The 17,123-nt window shown below is 44.0% G+C and overlaps 1 protein-coding gene across 3 annotated transcripts in view; it reads right to left on the bottom strand.

The window, feature by feature from the left end:
- The window catches only part of megf10 (multiple EGF-like-domains 10), a 74,717-nt gene that overhangs the window by 13,352 nt on the left and 44,242 nt on the right, over window positions 1–17,123 (bottom strand). For all 3 annotated transcript variants that reach the window (XM_041811083.1, XM_041811085.1, XM_041811084.1), the window contains exons 6-11: window positions 14,579–14,825; window positions 13,706–13,826; window positions 11,710–11,846; window positions 4,890–5,102; window positions 1,240–1,414; window positions 160–280 (exon numbers count right to left, since the gene is read on the bottom strand). In XM_041811083.1, coding sequence (XP_041667017.1) covers window positions 160–280; window positions 1,240–1,414; window positions 4,890–5,102; window positions 11,710–11,846; window positions 13,706–13,826; window positions 14,579–14,825 — 1,014 coding nt within the window. The remainder of the gene's footprint in view (window positions 1–159; window positions 281–1,239; window positions 1,415–4,889; window positions 5,103–11,709; window positions 11,847–13,705; window positions 13,827–14,578; window positions 14,826–17,123) is intronic.

Below are 17,123 nucleotides of genomic sequence, written 5' to 3'. Positions count from 1 at the left end.
TGCCATAAAGGGGATCGTATTTACCCGTCCTTTAACCTCACGTGTCACCTCCTGCCCCCGTCCCACTAGGGAAGTGTCCCACCGTGAAGAACAGTGAGAAATGTTCTAGAACCGTTCAGGACTGCATGTTTGCCGTTAGCTCCTCCCTCCTGAGCTCACCTGGTTTACAGGAGCAGGATCCGTCCACAGGTGAGCACTGAGCCCCGTTCTTACAGTCACAGACAGACGAACAGTTCACGCCGTACGTTCCTGCGGGACACGGGACCGAACATCGTGGACCCTGAGGAAAACCACCGGAGAAAAAGTGACGAATTCAGCAGGGAACATCTGAAATGATTGGTCCCAAACAGCAAAGAAGATAACAGGATCATTCTCATTTTAAATAAATGTTAAAGCTTTATCCTGCTGGTCTGGTTTAAAAGAATCAAACAGATTAAAGGAGATATTCTGTTTCCAGGATGGCTGATCTTTCAGCTAGGACTACAGAGGATCTGTTCGAGGCTGGGGTTAAGAGTAATACTTGGAGAAGTTTTAATTGGGAACAGGGTTTATGTGAATCTTCAGGTTCTCATTTAACCTGCAGAAGAAGCTTCCTGTGCGATTTCTCTGCAGTCTGAACTCTTTGATAGCAGACTCCAGCAGGTTTTCTTCTTCTTTAGTGATGCTGTTGAGCTTAGAAAATGATTGCATGCACAGATGTCCTTCTCTTTCGATGTAAAAAATGAACATGAAGGAAAAAATCTCAGCAGAAAATCTTTGTTTGCAAAACAGTCAAAAAACCCTATCTAGTACCTTTCTTCCAGGAAGAGTGGAGACTGTTATATATTTAATTCACAGATTGTTGCATTAAAATGTACAGATTAATTCTGATTCTTTCATAGATAATTATTAATTAATATTACATGTTTATATCACAGTTTGTTAGGAGTTTTTAGGCTCTGTTTAAGAGGATGCTCCTGTCTTTACAGCTGCGGCCACTAGATGGTGCTGAAGAGCTGTGTTTGACTGGCAGCTCCTCTTAGAGGTTAAACTGAGTAAACACAGTAGATTCAGATGATTGTAAACTAAAGATGATCTTCTGGATGTTTCTGACAGTAAACCTGACAGTAAACTCTCTAAATGAAGCCCAGAGCCTCAGGATTAAACAACATTCTCCTGACTGTGTTAGAAATAAAGACGTACTCCTGAGTTTCACATCTTAATGCACTGACTGAGCTGTTTATATGATTTTCTGTTTACCGTGAATCCTGGGGCACAGATACACTCCCCGCTCACGCTGTGGCAGTCGGCTCCATTCTGACACTGACACACCTGCTGGCACGCCTCGCCGTAGAACCCCGGCGTGCACGTCTCATTACAGTACAGACCGGACCAGCCCGGTTTACACGTGCACTCTCCTGACATCGGATGGCAGCTGCAGACAAGACAGAAAACATCACAGTTACAGGGATTAAAATCATGCTGCAGGTTTGTTATTTCTCTATAATGCTGATGGGAGAGGAATGTTGTCCCATTCTTGTCTGATGTAGGATTCTAGCTGCTCAACAGTCCTGGGTCTTCTAACCCTAACCCTGCAATAAAAAGGTTAATTATCAACAGGTCAGTCACATGACTGGGTATAAAAGGAGCATTTTAGAGAGGCGGAGTCTCTCAGAAGTAAAGATGGGCAGAGGTTCACTAATCTAAGAGGAAGTAAGCCTAAAAATTGTGGAACAATTTCAGAAAAATCTTCCTCAGACTTTGAATCTCCCTCCATCTACAGTCCATAATATCATCAAAGATTGAGAGAATCTGGAGAAATCTCTGAGAGCAAGGGACAAGGCTGAAGGGGCCCTCAGGGGCCACTGCATTAAAAACAGGCATGATTCTGTAGTGAAATCCCTGCATGGGCTCAGGAACATTCCAGAAATCATCGTCTGTCAACACAGTTGGCCGTGCCATCCACCAATGACAGTTAAAGCTGATCATGGAGAGAAGAAGCCAGATGTGAACAGGATCCAGAAACACCGTGGTCCATCTTCTCTGGACCAAAGCTCATTTAACATGGACTGAGGAAACATGGAAAACTGTTCTGTGGTCAGAGGAAACATGGAAAACTGTTCTGTGGTCAGAGGAAACCACAGACGCCGTGTCCTGTGGACTAAAGAGGAGAGGGAGCATCCAGCTTGTTCTCCTGGCTCAGGTCTAAAGCCTGCATCTCTGATGGTATGGGGTTGCATTAGTGCCTATGGCGTGGGCAGCTCTAACATCTGGAAAGGAACTATCAATGCTGGGAAGTAGAGAGAGCTTTTAGAGACACATATGCTCCCATCCAGACAACATCTCTGTCAGTAAGACCATGCTAAACCACAGACCACATCCATCACAACAGCATGGCTTCACAGGAGAAGAGTCCAGGTCCTGAACTGGTCTGCCTGCAGTCCAGACCTTTCACCAACAGAAAACAAAGAAGACCCAGGACTGTTGAGCAGCTAGAGTCCTCCATCAGACAAGAATGGGACAACATTCCTCTCCCATCAGCTGGTCTCCTCACTTCTAGACGTTTACAGCCTGTTGTTAAAGAGAAGCTGTAAACACGGACCTGTCCCAACTTTTCTGAGATGTGTTGCTGCCATCAGATTCAGCTAATATTTTCCTGAAATGTTTAAATGTCTCAGTTTGACCTCTGACCTGTTGTTTCTGTTCTTCTGTGAGTAAATATGGTTTATGAGATTTGACAATCATCGACTTCTGTTTTGATGTCCCAGCTTTTTTGGAGTTTGGGTTGTAAATGAATGTTTAGGATCTTGGAGGATCAGCTCTTATGAACCTTCTAAAGACCTTTCCATGTTCCACTATTAAAGTGAATTAGTTCTGACCCAGCAGCTCCAGTAAACAGGCCCTAAGGCTTCAGTTTCCTGTTAATCTGTTCTTAACTCATAAAGACGTCTTCATAAATAACGGAGAGAGTTTTTAGGAATAAAGATCCTTTTAAACATGATTTTATAACCCTTCCATTAGACCTCATCACTAACGGGGCACAGACAGAGTGTAGCTGTAGAAAAATGATGCTAAATGTTCATGTTAGATCAGGTTACATAATGATTTATCTGATAAAGGCTTTATGTCTGCTTTATACCAGTTCACATGAAAATGATCAGAGATGTTCTCTACGGCTGTAAAACTGGCGTTCTTGAACTTTACATTCATAAATCTGCAGTGATTATTTGATCTATTGGCTTAAGTTAGACTCTAGTAAAAGAACGGTTATTTTACTGAAAAATGTGCTGCATCCCTAGAATACTGACCTAAACCTGAATATCAGTGGTCAAGCAGACTCCGTCGTTTTCCTGAGTCTCTGTCAGCGTTGATGTTTTTCTCTCTTTCCCTCCAGCAGTCTTAGAACAATCTGCAGACACGCCGGTGTGGGCGTGGCTCTGATTGAGTGACAGCTGCTCGGTCTAACACAGAGCTCACATTGAACGGAGACAAACGGCCGCTCTCTGCAGAAACACATGCACCTACAGCTGTGCTACGCTAACGGCTAACGCTGTCAGCTGTCTGCTAACAGAAAGACAACACATGAAAACCTCATCAGCCTGGTTGTTTACTCCCACACAGCTTTGGCCTCTACCCCTTCTTAGCGCTTCTGTCCTTTCTTATAGTTTTATTTTCCTATCAGTTCTTTCTGTCTTTAGTTCTGCTGTTAAACATTCAGACCTTTCAGTCAGGAGCTCTCTTTTTTATTATTTTACTGCCTGATGGATCTACAGTTTTACTCTGTGGAGCAGACTCTGCTCTGAAGATGCAGCTTTGACTTTACAGGGCAGGCATGGCTAGAAACCCCCATATGGATAGAAACATTCATGACAATGTGTACTGAATACAATCAATTTTAATCTATAGTAGCATGAATCTGAATATGAGGAGGCAACAAGATTTATGCTATAAAGGAGGAGGCTGGGGTGGAGGAGGTGAAGCTTTAGTCTCTAAAGGAGGAGGCTGGGGTGGAGGAGGTGAAGCTTTAGTCTCTAAAGAAGGAGGCTGGGGTGGAGGAGGTGAAGCTTTAGTCTATAAAGGAGGAGGCTGGGGTGGAGGAGGTGAAGCTTTAGTCTATAAAGGAGGAGGCTGGGGTGGAGGAGGTGAAGCTTTAGTCTCTAAAGAAGGAGGCTGGGGTGGAGGAGGTGAAGCTTTAGTCTCTAAAGGAGGAGGCTGGGGTGGAGGAGGTGAAGCTTTATGCTACAAAGGAGGAGGCTGGGGTGGAGGAGGTGAAGCTTTAGTCTCTAAAGGAGGAGGCTGGGGTGGAGGAGGTGAAGCTTTATGCTACAAAGGAGGAGGCTGGGGTGGAGGAGGTGAAGCTTTATGCTACAAAGGAGGAGGCTGGGGTGGAGGAGGTGAAGCTTTATGCTACAAAGGAGGAGGCTGGGGTGGAGGAGGTGAAGCTTTAGTCTATAAAGGAGGAGGCTGGGGTGGAGGAGGTGAAGCTTTAGTCTATAAAGGAGGAGGCTGGGGTGGAGGAGGTGAAGCTTTAGTCTATAAAGGAGGAGGCTGGGTTGGAGGAGGTGAAGCTTAAATCTATAAAGGAGGAGGCTGGGGTGGAGGAGGTGGAGCTTTAGTCTATAAAGGAGGAGGCTGGGGTGGAGGAGGTGAAGCTTTATGCTACAAAGGAGGAGGCTGGGGTGGAGGAGGTGAAGCTTTATGCTACAAAGGAGGAGGCTGGGGTGGAGGAGGTGAAGCTTTATGCTACAAAGGAGGAGGCTGGGGTGGAGGAGGTGAAGGTTTAGTCTCTAAAGGAGGAGGCTGGGGTGGAGGAGGTGAAGGTTTAGTCTCTAAAGGAGGAGGCTGGGGTGGAGGGGGTGCCTCTCTGTTCTTCATGGAGACGGTTATTTAGGTCTGTTTTATGTGAGTACCTGCGAGTGTTATGGACGTAGCAGGGACACTTCCTGTCACAGCGAAGACCGTAGTGTCCCTCCTCACACAGCCTGACGTCACACGTCTCCCCGGTGTATCCCGGCTCGCACAGACACATCCCGTTGGTGTGGTAACACTTGGCGTTGTTTTGACAGCGACACGTCTGAGAGCAACCGGCGCCGTACGTACCGACTGAACACTCGTCCTGACACCTGAAGAGAGAGAGAGATTATTGTTAAAATCAGAGGTGATCAGAAAAACTCACTTCTCTATGTAGCATTGTTTATTTACGCATTAATAGGTAGTAAGTACCAAACTGTCACCTTAATGAACCTTCACACTTCTGTTCACTATTGTGGTTGTGTTACTGTTCCTAATGTTTCCTCATTATCCCCCCTGGACTGAATTAATGTTTCTTTCGTTGTCAGAACAAACAGGATTTTGGTGCAAAGTTTTACGTTAACGCCATGGTCATCACAGCGTCACGTCCTCTACACATTCACATATCAAATGATCTTTGATGCTGTTCTTAAATCATCTGAGCTGATAAAACACTCTGGTTTTAAGGCGACCCTGCAGCTCAGAGCACGAGGATGGAGCCAAATGATTAGAGGACAGAACAAATAACATCCTGTCCAATCAGTTAGTCAGGGGAGATGGCTTAAGAAGCAGAGCAGAAATCAACAATCAGCATCGAAATCTTCAACCACCCACATCAGACACCACAACAGAAGCATTATTACAGCCTGATCCAGCTGACAGTGGTGTGAATGGAGCGTTTCTTTGATGCTACACATTCCTGCCCAGCTCTCCCACTCAGCAGCATCTCTGCCCCGGTCTAGTGTGAGCCTGGTGTTGATGGATTCCGGTGGGTTCGGGTGTGGCTTGGCCGGCCCAGTTCCCAGTAGGCTACACTTTGGTTTGGCTTCCCTCAAACCTTTATTTTCTGGTCTCAGAGCGCGCTGACGGTCTATTCCTGACTCGCTCTAAGTATATGTGTGCTCTCGCCCATGTTCTTAATTATACGTGTGTGCAGCTGAGCACGGCGCTGAGATCTGTCTGAGAAAACATGGAGTCTGCTCTCTCTCTGTAGGATGTGGAGCAGTCAGAGCAGAAACAGAGGATTTCATGGATGCTCTTTGTTCGATTCAGGATGATAATCAGGTCAAACGAGGACGACGCGAGGCAGGACTTCCAGGATTTCTGTTACTGGGCTGCACAAACTCCCACTTTCCTCCTCCTGGATCAGAAACAAATAAAACAAACTTTCTTTAAAGACAGTTTATGAATTCAGCTGCAGCTGCTGACCAGTTCTCTGTTTTGTGGGGTTTGAATCTTAACCTGATGGCTGGTAAAAATCCTCCCCTGTCACTGCTCCGGCCTGTCTATAGGTGGAGCATGAATAAAGGACCCAGGCCTGGATCTGAGCACTAAGATGTCCAGCTTGTTGATTAGTGTGATCATAATCCTGGGCACCATGTCTAAGAACTGCTCCCTGATAGCAGATTTCCTCTGGTTCAGATCTGGGCTAATAAACATCGAAGATGTGACCCACATTCAGGGGTGAATGCCGGTCCAAATCCAGACCAAACCGTGTCTGCTTCATCTCAAAGCCAGACCTTCAACTAGATTATCCCCACTGTTTTCGGGAACAAGTTCCTCACTTAAGGAACTGATCCTAAGGAGAAACTCCCTCCAGTTTTGAAGGTATGACAAACTGTGGTCAGGATTTGGCCCTCATATATTTTGGCATGCCCCACTGACCAATCATAAACCACATATGACCTAAACATCAGTTCTATTATCTGAGACAATCTCCTTTATAGCATCAAGCTTCACCTCCTCCACCCCAGCCTCCTCCTTTATAGACTAAAGCTCCACCTCCTCCACCCCAGCCTCCTCCTTTATAGACTAAAGCTCCACCTCCTCCACCCCAGCCTCCTCCTTTATAGCATCAAGCTTCACCTCCTCCACCCCAGCCTCCTCCTTTATAGACTAAAGCTCCACCTCCTCCACCCCAGCCTCCTCCTTCATAGATTTAAGCTTCACCTCCTCCACCCCAGCCTCCTCCTTTATAGACTAAAGCTCCACCTCCTCCACCCCAGCCTCCTCCTTTATAGACTAAAGCTCCACCTCCTCCACCCCAGCCTCCTCCTTTATAGATTTAAGCTTCACCTCCTCCACCCCAGCCTCCTCCTTTATAGATTTAAGCTTCACCTCCTCCACCCCAGCCTCCTCCTTTATAGACTAAAGCTCCACCTCCTCCACCCCAGCCTCCTCCTTTATAGACTAAAGCTCCACCTCCTCCACCCCAGCCTCCTCCTTTATAGATTTAAGTTTCACCTCCTCCACCCCAGCCTCCTCCTTTATAGACTAAAGCTCCACCTCCTCCACCCCAGCCTCCTCCTTAATAGACTAAAGCTTCACCTCCTAAACCCCAGCCTCCTCCTTTATAGATTTAAGCTTCACCTCCTCCACCCCAGCCTCCTCCTTTATAGACTAAAGCTTCACCTCCTCCACCCCAGCCTCCTCCTTTATAGATTTAAGCTTCACCTCCTCCACCCCAGCCTCCTCCTTTATAGACTAAAGCTTCACCTCCTCCACCCCAGCCTCCTCCTTTATAGACTAAACCTTCACCTCCTCCACCCCAGCCTCCTCCTTTACAGACTAAAACTTCACCTCCTCCACCCCAGCCTCCTCCTTTATAGATAAAAGCTCCACCTCCTCCACCCCAGCCTCCTCCTTTATAGACTAAAACTTCACCTCCTCCACCCCAGCCTCCTCCTTTATAGATTTAAGCTCCACCTCCTCCACCCCTGCCTCCTCCTTTATAGCATCAAGCTTCACCTCCTCCACCCCAGCCTCCTCCTTTATAGCATCAAGCTTCACCTCCTCCACCCCAGCGTCCTCCTTTATAGATTTAAGCTCCACCTCCTCCACCCCAGCCTCCTCCTTTATAGATTTAAGCTCCACCTCCTCCACCCCTGCCTCCTCCTTTATAGCATCAAGCTTCACCTCCTCCACCCCAGCCTCCTCCTTTATAGCATCAAGCTTCACCTCCTCCACCCCAGCGTCCTCCTTTATAGATTTAAGCTCCACCTCCTCCACCCCAGCCTCCTCCTTTATAGATTTAAGCTTCACCTCCTCCACCCCAGCCTCCTCCTTTATAGATTTAAGCTTCACCTCCTCCACCCCAGCCTCCTCCTTTATAGATTTAAGCTCCACCTCCTCCACCCCAGCCTCCTCCTTTATAGCATGAAGGTTGTTGCACCCTCATATTCAGATCCATGCTACTATGGATTAATAGCTTCTGAGCTACCTTTTCAATTCTCAGTACACATTGTCATAAATGGGCCTTGCACTCCCTGAAAGTCAAAGAATGCTTTTGAATAAAATAGTCAAACGTTTGACGAGTGTTCCTGACTGAAACATGTTTATTCTGGTGTATAAATGGATCTTTGAACATGGGCTGTGGATGTGACTACTGCTGATTTTGCAGACAGCCTCTAGAGGACATGGACATTCCCCTTGGACAAAAGCGTTTACTGAATGATCAGTAATATTGTATGACAGGCTACATACTAGACATTTCAAATCTCAAGTGATGTTAAAAAAGTGAGAGACAGCAGACATGACGACAACTTCAAACTATTTCTTTTCTTAAATCCTTTGAAAGCACATGTAGATGACGCTAGACGAGTCTGGGAGGCTATGGCGCAACTTGGAGCAGAGAAACCATCATGTTGAAAACACACATGTGAGGATGATTCAGACAAATAATCATTTACAACAACAAGCCTCCACTGGGGAAACACCCCACGATCATCAGGGGAGGCAATCTGGCTCTGAATCGGGTTTAAAATCCTGTAGTGTGTTGCCAGCATGAGAGAGGAGCTGCAGCTCTTTGGTTCCATTTTTAAACACTAGAGGTCGCCACTTGGCCCCACAGCAGAGACCTAACTACTGCAGCGCTATAAGGAGTGAGATTTAAAAATGTAATGCAATAAATGTGGACCATGAGAGCATCCTGATTAACACATTAATGCTTGCTGTCACCCGTGCATCGTTTTGCATTTATAAATTCAAGCATACATTTGATTGGTAACCTTGCAAAGCTGAAGCACTGTCCAGATTCATGTCTGCCTGATCCACCTTTCAAAGCTGCAAACAGAAATGTTTTCATCTGGTCTGAAAATATTACTGGACCAGTCAGGGTGGTTTAGCTGTAGTGGCTGCAAGCCTGCAAACAATGGCGGCCAGTTAGCATGGATGCAGCTGTAGCAGGAGTTTAATCAGAGCAAAGAGTGAAGAATTAATGAGGAAGACTTTCCTGGTGGAGAAGATGTTTCTGCTCTTCTTCAGCAACAGTTTAACCCATTAGAGCCCACACCCATTTCTCCTCATAGCAAAATGATGGCAGGGCATTCCACAGACTCAGTAGAGCATGTACAACACATTTCTGACTTTAAAAACACACCTAACTCTAATGTCAAGGATAGGAAGTGTTACTTATATATCAGGTAGGACTTTTCTGGTAAATTTATTATCATCTATCATTGGAAAAATAATACAGCACAAGTCAAAATCAATTAGATTTAACAACAAAAATCATTTTCAGGGGCTTTTCTCAACACAAAACCTGGTGAATGTCCCTCCACAGTCAGGATTTATTGATGGCATCAATACACGTGTGCTGGATCACCGAAATAGGGGCTTTTTAACCCTTTTTTATCACTGTTTCTGTTCATTTATGCCACTTTTTGGCACCCTTCTTGCATTTCTGAGTCATTTTTGCCACTTTACCCCATTTTTGCCTATTTAAAAAACATTCTGCAACTGTATTTTACTTTTAGCCATTTTTTTCCCCACTTTGAACTCATTTTTGCAAGTTTTTCAACTGTTTTTACAAGTTTATCTGTCTTTTTTTACCTGTTTTTTTGCCTCTTCAACCCATTTTTGTCGCTTTTAATCACTTTTCACAGTTTTTCTTCACATTTTTTCTCTTGTTGCATTCGTATAATTTTTTTTTGTTGCCATTTTAATCCCATTTTTGCCTCATTTGAACCCTTTTCACTGTTGCTTTTAAAAGTTGGGCCACTTTTTCCACTTTTAAATTATTCAGCCAATCACATGAATGTGCAGTGTGTTTCCATCAGGGACTTTATTAGTTAAAGTCAAGAAAAAAGTTATGCAAGGTCTCTTACAGCAGTGGTTCTCAACGTTAGGGTCGGGACCCCATTTGGGGTTGCGAGACACTGAGAGGGGGTCTCCAGATGCCTTAAAAGCCTAAGAACATTTTAGAATTACACTGTTGAAACTTTATACCAATTTTACCAAACTAAAACCCATTTTTTGGTCTGTTTTAAACCCTTTCCACCTTTTTCCACCTGTTTTTGCCACTTCTAAACCAAATCTTGCATCTCTCTGTCTACTGCTGGCTATGTTGACACATAATTGCCACTATTAACCCCTTTTAACACTTTTTAAGCCACATTTCACAATTTGATATGCCCATTTGTGCCAGTTTCTGACCATTTCAACCCTTTTTTGGCAATTTATATCAATTTTCATCTGATTTCACCAAATTTCCACCTATTTTTGCCACTTTAACCCCATTTCGTCCACTTTTGAATCCCCTTTTGCCACTTTTAGACATTTTTGCCATTTTTTTAGTTATGTTTTTTGCCACTTTTATCTAATTTTTGGCATTTCTAACCCATTTTTGCTACTTTTAAAATCTAATTTCACCACCTTTACCACCATTTTTTTTGCATTATTAACCCATTTTAGCTATTTTAACCCATTTTAATTCTGTTTTTAACAAAAAGATACATTTTAAGAAGGCTTCTTACTACACAAATGAATTAAAATTTGCTTTTTTGATCAGAGTGGTTATTATTCAGGTTAAATATAAACCAAAAGCTTAACTTCACAGTGGACCGTGATTTTGCTGGCCCCCAGTTTGGCTGGACTCCAGAGAGCTCTCCCATCCATCCCCCCTAATGGACGGCCTCGTCTCCACATGACTGTTCTTGAATGTTCATGGCTGTTCAGCCACCTTCAGGTACAGTTGGGGGTCCCCGGTCTCTGGCACCTTTATTTTGGGGGTCGCGGGCTGATAAGGTTGAGAACTCCTGTCTTACAGGACATTTAAAGGTCACGTGACTCCTGGGTTACGGTGGGTCCTTATGGGACTGACTGGCTCCACCGTTAGTAAACATCATCTGCCTGTTGAGCTCATGTTCTGTAGTCTATCTACCAGAGCTGCACATGCTCACTACGTCATTAAGTCCTGCCACTCTGATTGGCCCATTATGAATGTGACAGACAGGAGGTTTGTCCAGGGTTCTGCCCTCCCCAAACACCATCTACGGGTGTTACCCAGACGGATGTGAAATATTTCCCTGCTCTCGTTCTAAAACAGTCTATTTCACTGTAAATCTGTTTTTATATTGAGTTGAAACTGTTGGATGTCTAAAAGGGGATTTTGTTTGTTTGAGATCATGAACCATGCATTAGTCACATCTACAGATCCTAATCTTTCTCCACAGAGTCCTGAAATCACAAGAAGCACCCAGATCCCAAACAAACAGGACCAGGACCCTCAGGCGGACCCGTGGCGTCGGGCCTGGTCACTGTAGCTCTAAACTCTAATCGACTTTTAGGATCTGACACCACTTCAGTGAGGTTTATTGATGTTAGGTGTTTGGATCTGGGTCTGCAGGATCAGCTGATGTTTTAGGAAAATCCCCACCTTCTTTGTGATGAAGGGCCTTGAAAACAACGCTGACACTTCTAAGTGCTGCTGGGTTTTCTTACCGCTCTCCCGTGTACCCCGGGCTGCACAGGCACTGTCCCGATGACGACACACAGAAGCCGTTGTTGTGGCACTGACATTCCTGGGAACAGTTGGGTCCAAATCTGCCCTGGGGACACGGCTGCCCGCACACTGTACCCTGCACAGCGACAAAAACACACAGAGACAGCGAGTCAGTCATGTGGGCAGCTTTTATACATGGATGCAAACATGAGCATTAAACAGAGATGAAGTCATGGTGGAGGCCGTATCCTCATACATGAACTCTTCTTCTTGGCATGAGTTCACAGAGCCGCTGTCTCATCATGACCTCAGGAGGCCGGCGCCTTTCTATCTGTCTGTTTAGACTTTATCATCACTGTTAAAGGAGTTTCTCCCTCTCACACACTGATCATGGCTCTCCTCTGTTTCTGCTCATTATCTGTAAATGTGTGAGGTACCGTAGCGGCCTTAACACCCAGATCCTCCACGCCAGCCTGAGTCCAGTCATTGTGAAGCTCCCCTATTTCTTTAACCCTTTATGAGCGACCATAGGAGGTAAAAACGATGATAAAGGCTCAAAAAGACAGCATGTTTATAAAAATAAACTATGCACAGCAGTGCAGTCAAATCTCAAAGTGTGCCAGTTACTTTAGAGCAGGGGTGTCAAACTCATGGCCCGGGGGCCAAAATCCGACCCGTGCTGCAGTTATACCTGGCCCTCAAGATCATATGATATTCTTATTCTATCTGGCCCACCAGTATGAGGTCTGCAGACTTCCTCCAGTATAAAACTGTAAACTTAACCGGGATGATTTATAAAATCCTTGTTGAGTCAAAAAATTAGAAAAAGTAAAGAATAAAAATAAAAGTCATATTTTGACTGTTAAAACTCATGGTTTCAGTATTTAATCTCATATTTTGCCTTTTAAAAACATTATTTTGACTTCAAATGTCATGTTTTTACCTTAAAAATTCTAAGTTTGACTTTTCATCTCAGATTTTGAGTTTTTAACTTATCATGTTGACCTTTTAATCTCAAAATTATTTAGGTTGACAGTCAGTGGTTAAATCCTGACCCTGTTAGGCCCTTAGGTTAGACCCAAATTCAAAAGCCCCTGCTGTGAGTGAGTCTGACATCCCTGCTTTAGAGCACACATGTCTGCAGAAGTCCCTGCTGAAACAATAACAAGTGCGACTCGTGACCTGTAAGAAAACAACGCCATAGATTTAGTGCAGACAAAGCATCATCATACGTCATCACATACACGTAAACTAAGAAGTGCTGTGAAAGGCAGCGGCCAATCATATTATAGTATATCGTTTTTGATGTGTGCACTTTTTTGACATTTCTGCAAAAGAAGGAGGGATATTTCTGGAAGGAAACAGAACTCTGGGACACGGTTAATGTGAGATATGTTAGTGTTACTCCTCTGGTTTTTATGCAAAAAGAATTTTTGCTCTATCTCATTTGGTTGCAGTTTTACCCGGGGTTAAAAATAGAAATACACTGGGAGCGCCGGCGATCCTGAAGGTATTAAAGGACTACCTCTGTTTGACAGTCCTCTGTAGGCTGAGCTCATCCCTGCTCTGTTGGCTGGTCTCCTTTTCTTACCACACTTTCAGTCAACTTTCCATAAACATGCTTTAACAAAGACTGAGAACAGCCTCCCTTCAGCAGTGACCTTCTGTGGCTTACCCTCCTCGAGAAGGGAGTCAGCAGTCTTCAAATGATGCTGGCTGTGGTTCCTGAACCAGAGAGAGCTCAGGAAACCTTTTCTTTTTGGACTTTGCCACAATATTCTAATATTTAGAGATAGTGGGTTTTTGATTTCTGTGAGCTGTGAGCTGTTATCTTCCAAATGTTCTTGAAATGTTCAATTTCCATGAGATGAATGTAGAATATAGGAAAATTTAACTTCCTGGTGTACATCATGGTAAAACTGTCACACATCCAGCTCCATGCAGCCCCGGTCCCTGGTCTAAAGAGCTCAGAGGTCCAGTATAAGGTGTGTTTACCATCCATCCTGCAGGACAGGAGCACTCCCCGGTCACATGATGACACACTCCTCCGTTCTGACACGGACATCTCTCCTCGCACTGCTGACCGTGTTTACCTGGAGGACAAAGGTCTTCACAGCTGCAAGGAGAAGGAAACAGGAAGTGCTCAGTCACCGAGGTCACAGTAGCTTTATGTGCAACATGAATGCTGCGAGTCTCTCTCTCTTGTTGCTGCCTGATTTAGAAACCTGTGCTGAATCTATGCTGCAGCATATGTTGTTAGGTTTAATGGCTCCATCAGATCAGATCTCTGCATGCACAGGTTAATAGATATTTGGACCTCCAGCCTGATTCATGCCTGCTTTATTCTTCTCATCAGTCTTTGCTGTAGCTCCGTGTCACTGTGAGAACCACATACTTGTGCATCAGTGTGCTGACTGCACTTTCCATCTCCTCTCTGTTCTTATTAACAATAGCTGCGGTATTATCTACTGGTGATCAATATTTATCTGCTACAGCTCCAACAGAATGTTGCTATGGTTTCATGTTCACAAACAAGAAGGAAATGTGGTGACAGGACCAGGAACTGGCATAAACCCCCTACTGAGGCGTGTTTGGATGCAGTTCTGCAGAGAGACGCAATGATGCACAAGTAGAGCTCACAATGATGCAGGTCAGCACAGAAGCACCACACTGAATATTTCTGCAAAAACACAAATCAGAGCATATCTCCTCCGCTGGCAGAGATCCATCAGAGTTGATGATGACAAAAGAAAGAGTTTTACATCCCCCATCATTAAAGCTGAGTGGTATTAAAGAAAAGCCAGAGTTTCTCTCCAGGCATGAACCTCCACCGTCTCTGCAGGAAGCTGAGCCTCAAACAGTACTCACAAAGCTCCCGTGTATCCTGGCGAGCACTTGCACTCCCCGGTCACATGGTGACAGGCGGCTCCGTTCTGGCACTGACACTTCTGCTGGCAGCCGGCGCCGTAGGTGCCCAGCTCGCACTGGTTCTCACAGCGCCAGCCTCTGAAGCCCGGCGTGCAGATGCAGGCTCCGGTGATGGGGTTGCACAGCGCTCCGTTCTTACACTGACAGCGGTTACTGCAGTGGGGGCCCCAGTGCTCGCTGTCACAGGCTGAGGGAGGAAGAGGAAGAGGAAGATGAGTTTAGATGGACACGTTTCTCTGCACAGGTTTGCAGCTTTAAAGCCTCTAAAATCTTTTTCTTTTCACTGAAGATCTCCTGTTCAGCCTTCATTGTGCTGCTCTTTCAGTCCAAACACAGACAGCTGTAATCTAATATCTGTGTGTCAAACAACACATGAGTCAGATTGTTGTCAGAGCCGTTATCATCCAGGTAATCGCTGCCTCGGTCATAATCCTTTTCACTAAATGAGCCGTAATGCAGCTGATCTCAGCCCCCATCTATGCAGAGACGCACAGCAAAGACATCCTTCTTACTGCAGGAACGCTGGACATCGATCTAAAGGAGTTCATCTTTGCTCTTCACTGCACACTCTCTTAAATGCATGTGTGTTTTTACTGTGGGTCTGAGTCGAGGCAGAGAAAGGAGCTGGTGACCCCTTAATTACTGCACAGAATTCCAGCTGTTTATACCTTCTGTTTTATTTAACATTTTTAGTTGAATTTTGTTGCATATTTTTATATGAATCCTTTCTATTTTACCCCCCTCTACTGCTGCAATGCTAGAATTCCCCTCTGCAGATCAACAAAGTATTATCTGACCTAAATTATGCTGCGTTTCCCACCACTTTTCTTTTAACCAACCAAGCAAAGCCTGAGCCGGATTCTGGATTAAGGTCTAACCTGAGAGTCTAAAAGGGTCCACATTAAACCAAACAGTCAACCTCATTTTCACAGTAATACATTATTGGGAAAAAACTATCAATGATGATAAATGATTTTGAGATTTAAAAAGCCAAAATGAGGAGTTAAAAGGCTCAAAATCTGAGATAAAAAGTCAAACATATTAGTGCAAAAGGTCAAAACACAAAATGAAATGTTACTATAATGCTTTTAAAAGAAAAATATATTAAAAAGAAAGCCACAATCCAAAATAAGGCCAAAATATGACTTTAAATTTAAAATTGTGAACCCAAAAGGTCAAAATATGAGATAAAAAGTCAAAATTATACATTTAAAAGTTCAAAATATGAGATAAAAAGTCAAAATTATACATTTAAAAGGTCAAAATATGAGATAAAAAGTCAAAATTATACATTTAAAAGGTCAAAATATGAGATAAAAAGTCAAAATTATACATTTAAAAGTTCAAAATATGAGATAAAAAGTCAAAATTATACATTTAAAAGGTCAAAATATGAGATAAAAAGTCAATTACAAATAGAAAAAGCTAAAATATTTGACAAAAGTCCAAATAATTGACAAAGTCAAAAAATGAGATCAAAAATTTCTAAACAATAATAAATTGAAAAAGCCTAAATATGAGCTAAAAAACGTCCAAATAATAGTTGTAAAAGGTCAAAATATAATTTCCCATTTTTTTAAAAATCTAATTATTTTTACTTTTTATATTTTTCACATTTCTATGACTTAAGGATTTTTGATACCAAGGTTAAGTTTACATTTTTATACTGGAGGAAATCTGCAGACCTCATATTTTAGGGCCAGTTATAATAAGAATAGGATATGATCTTGGGGGCCGGGTTTCACTGTACCACGGGCCAGATTTGGCCCCCGGGCCTTGAGTTTGACACCCTTGATCTAGATTTTCCAGAGACCTGATGAATCGATTGATTAATACCTCCCAAATGCATGAAACCTCCAGAGGTAGATCTAGTTCACTCTAGAAAGCTCTTCTTCGCCGTTGCAGACCTCTTTGTTCGAACCTTTCTAAATAAAGCCGCCGTTCCTCTCTGAAAACTGAAACCATGAAAAGACAAAAGCCAAACAGAAACTGAGCCTCTGCACTCGCTCTCTCTTTTCCACAAAAACAACAGCTCAAAGGGAATCACTGCAAACACTTCCTGACCTTTACAGTGATTCGGTTTCTCTTTCTGCTGTTTTATTTTAACCCTCATTTCAACCACAGCAGCTCTTCACTCCACCCAAACTTCATCCTAAAAGCATCTGCAGGAAATCTAAACACGTCCTGTTCCTGTTTCTGAGTCTCAAACTCATCTGGAGCAGCAGAATCAAACCTAATGAACCGACCCTAAAGACTAAAAGCAGCTCCGCTTGGTCTCTGACATGTAAACTGATTCTCCAGCCTCCATCACCGTGTGGCTCTGCGGTCTGCGACCTGAACCCTCCTCATTAACCCTCAGCTGTTGGAGCTGACCTCTGATCAGCCACGCCTCCGACACATGAGCTCGCCGTCTCTGGACTTCCCATCAGTGCGTGTTTATCCACAGTAGACCTGAGAGAGATCACATGTTCATTCTCATGTCTGT

The sequence above is a fragment of the Cheilinus undulatus genome, linkage group 17 (assembly GCF_018320785.1).
Source record: "Cheilinus undulatus linkage group 17, ASM1832078v1, whole genome shotgun sequence".
In the NCBI taxonomy this organism is placed as follows: domain Eukaryota; kingdom Metazoa; phylum Chordata; class Actinopteri; order Labriformes; family Labridae; genus Cheilinus; species Cheilinus undulatus.
The sequence above is the reverse complement of the archived record's forward strand: the minus strand, read 5'-3'. Positions and strand labels throughout refer to the sequence as shown.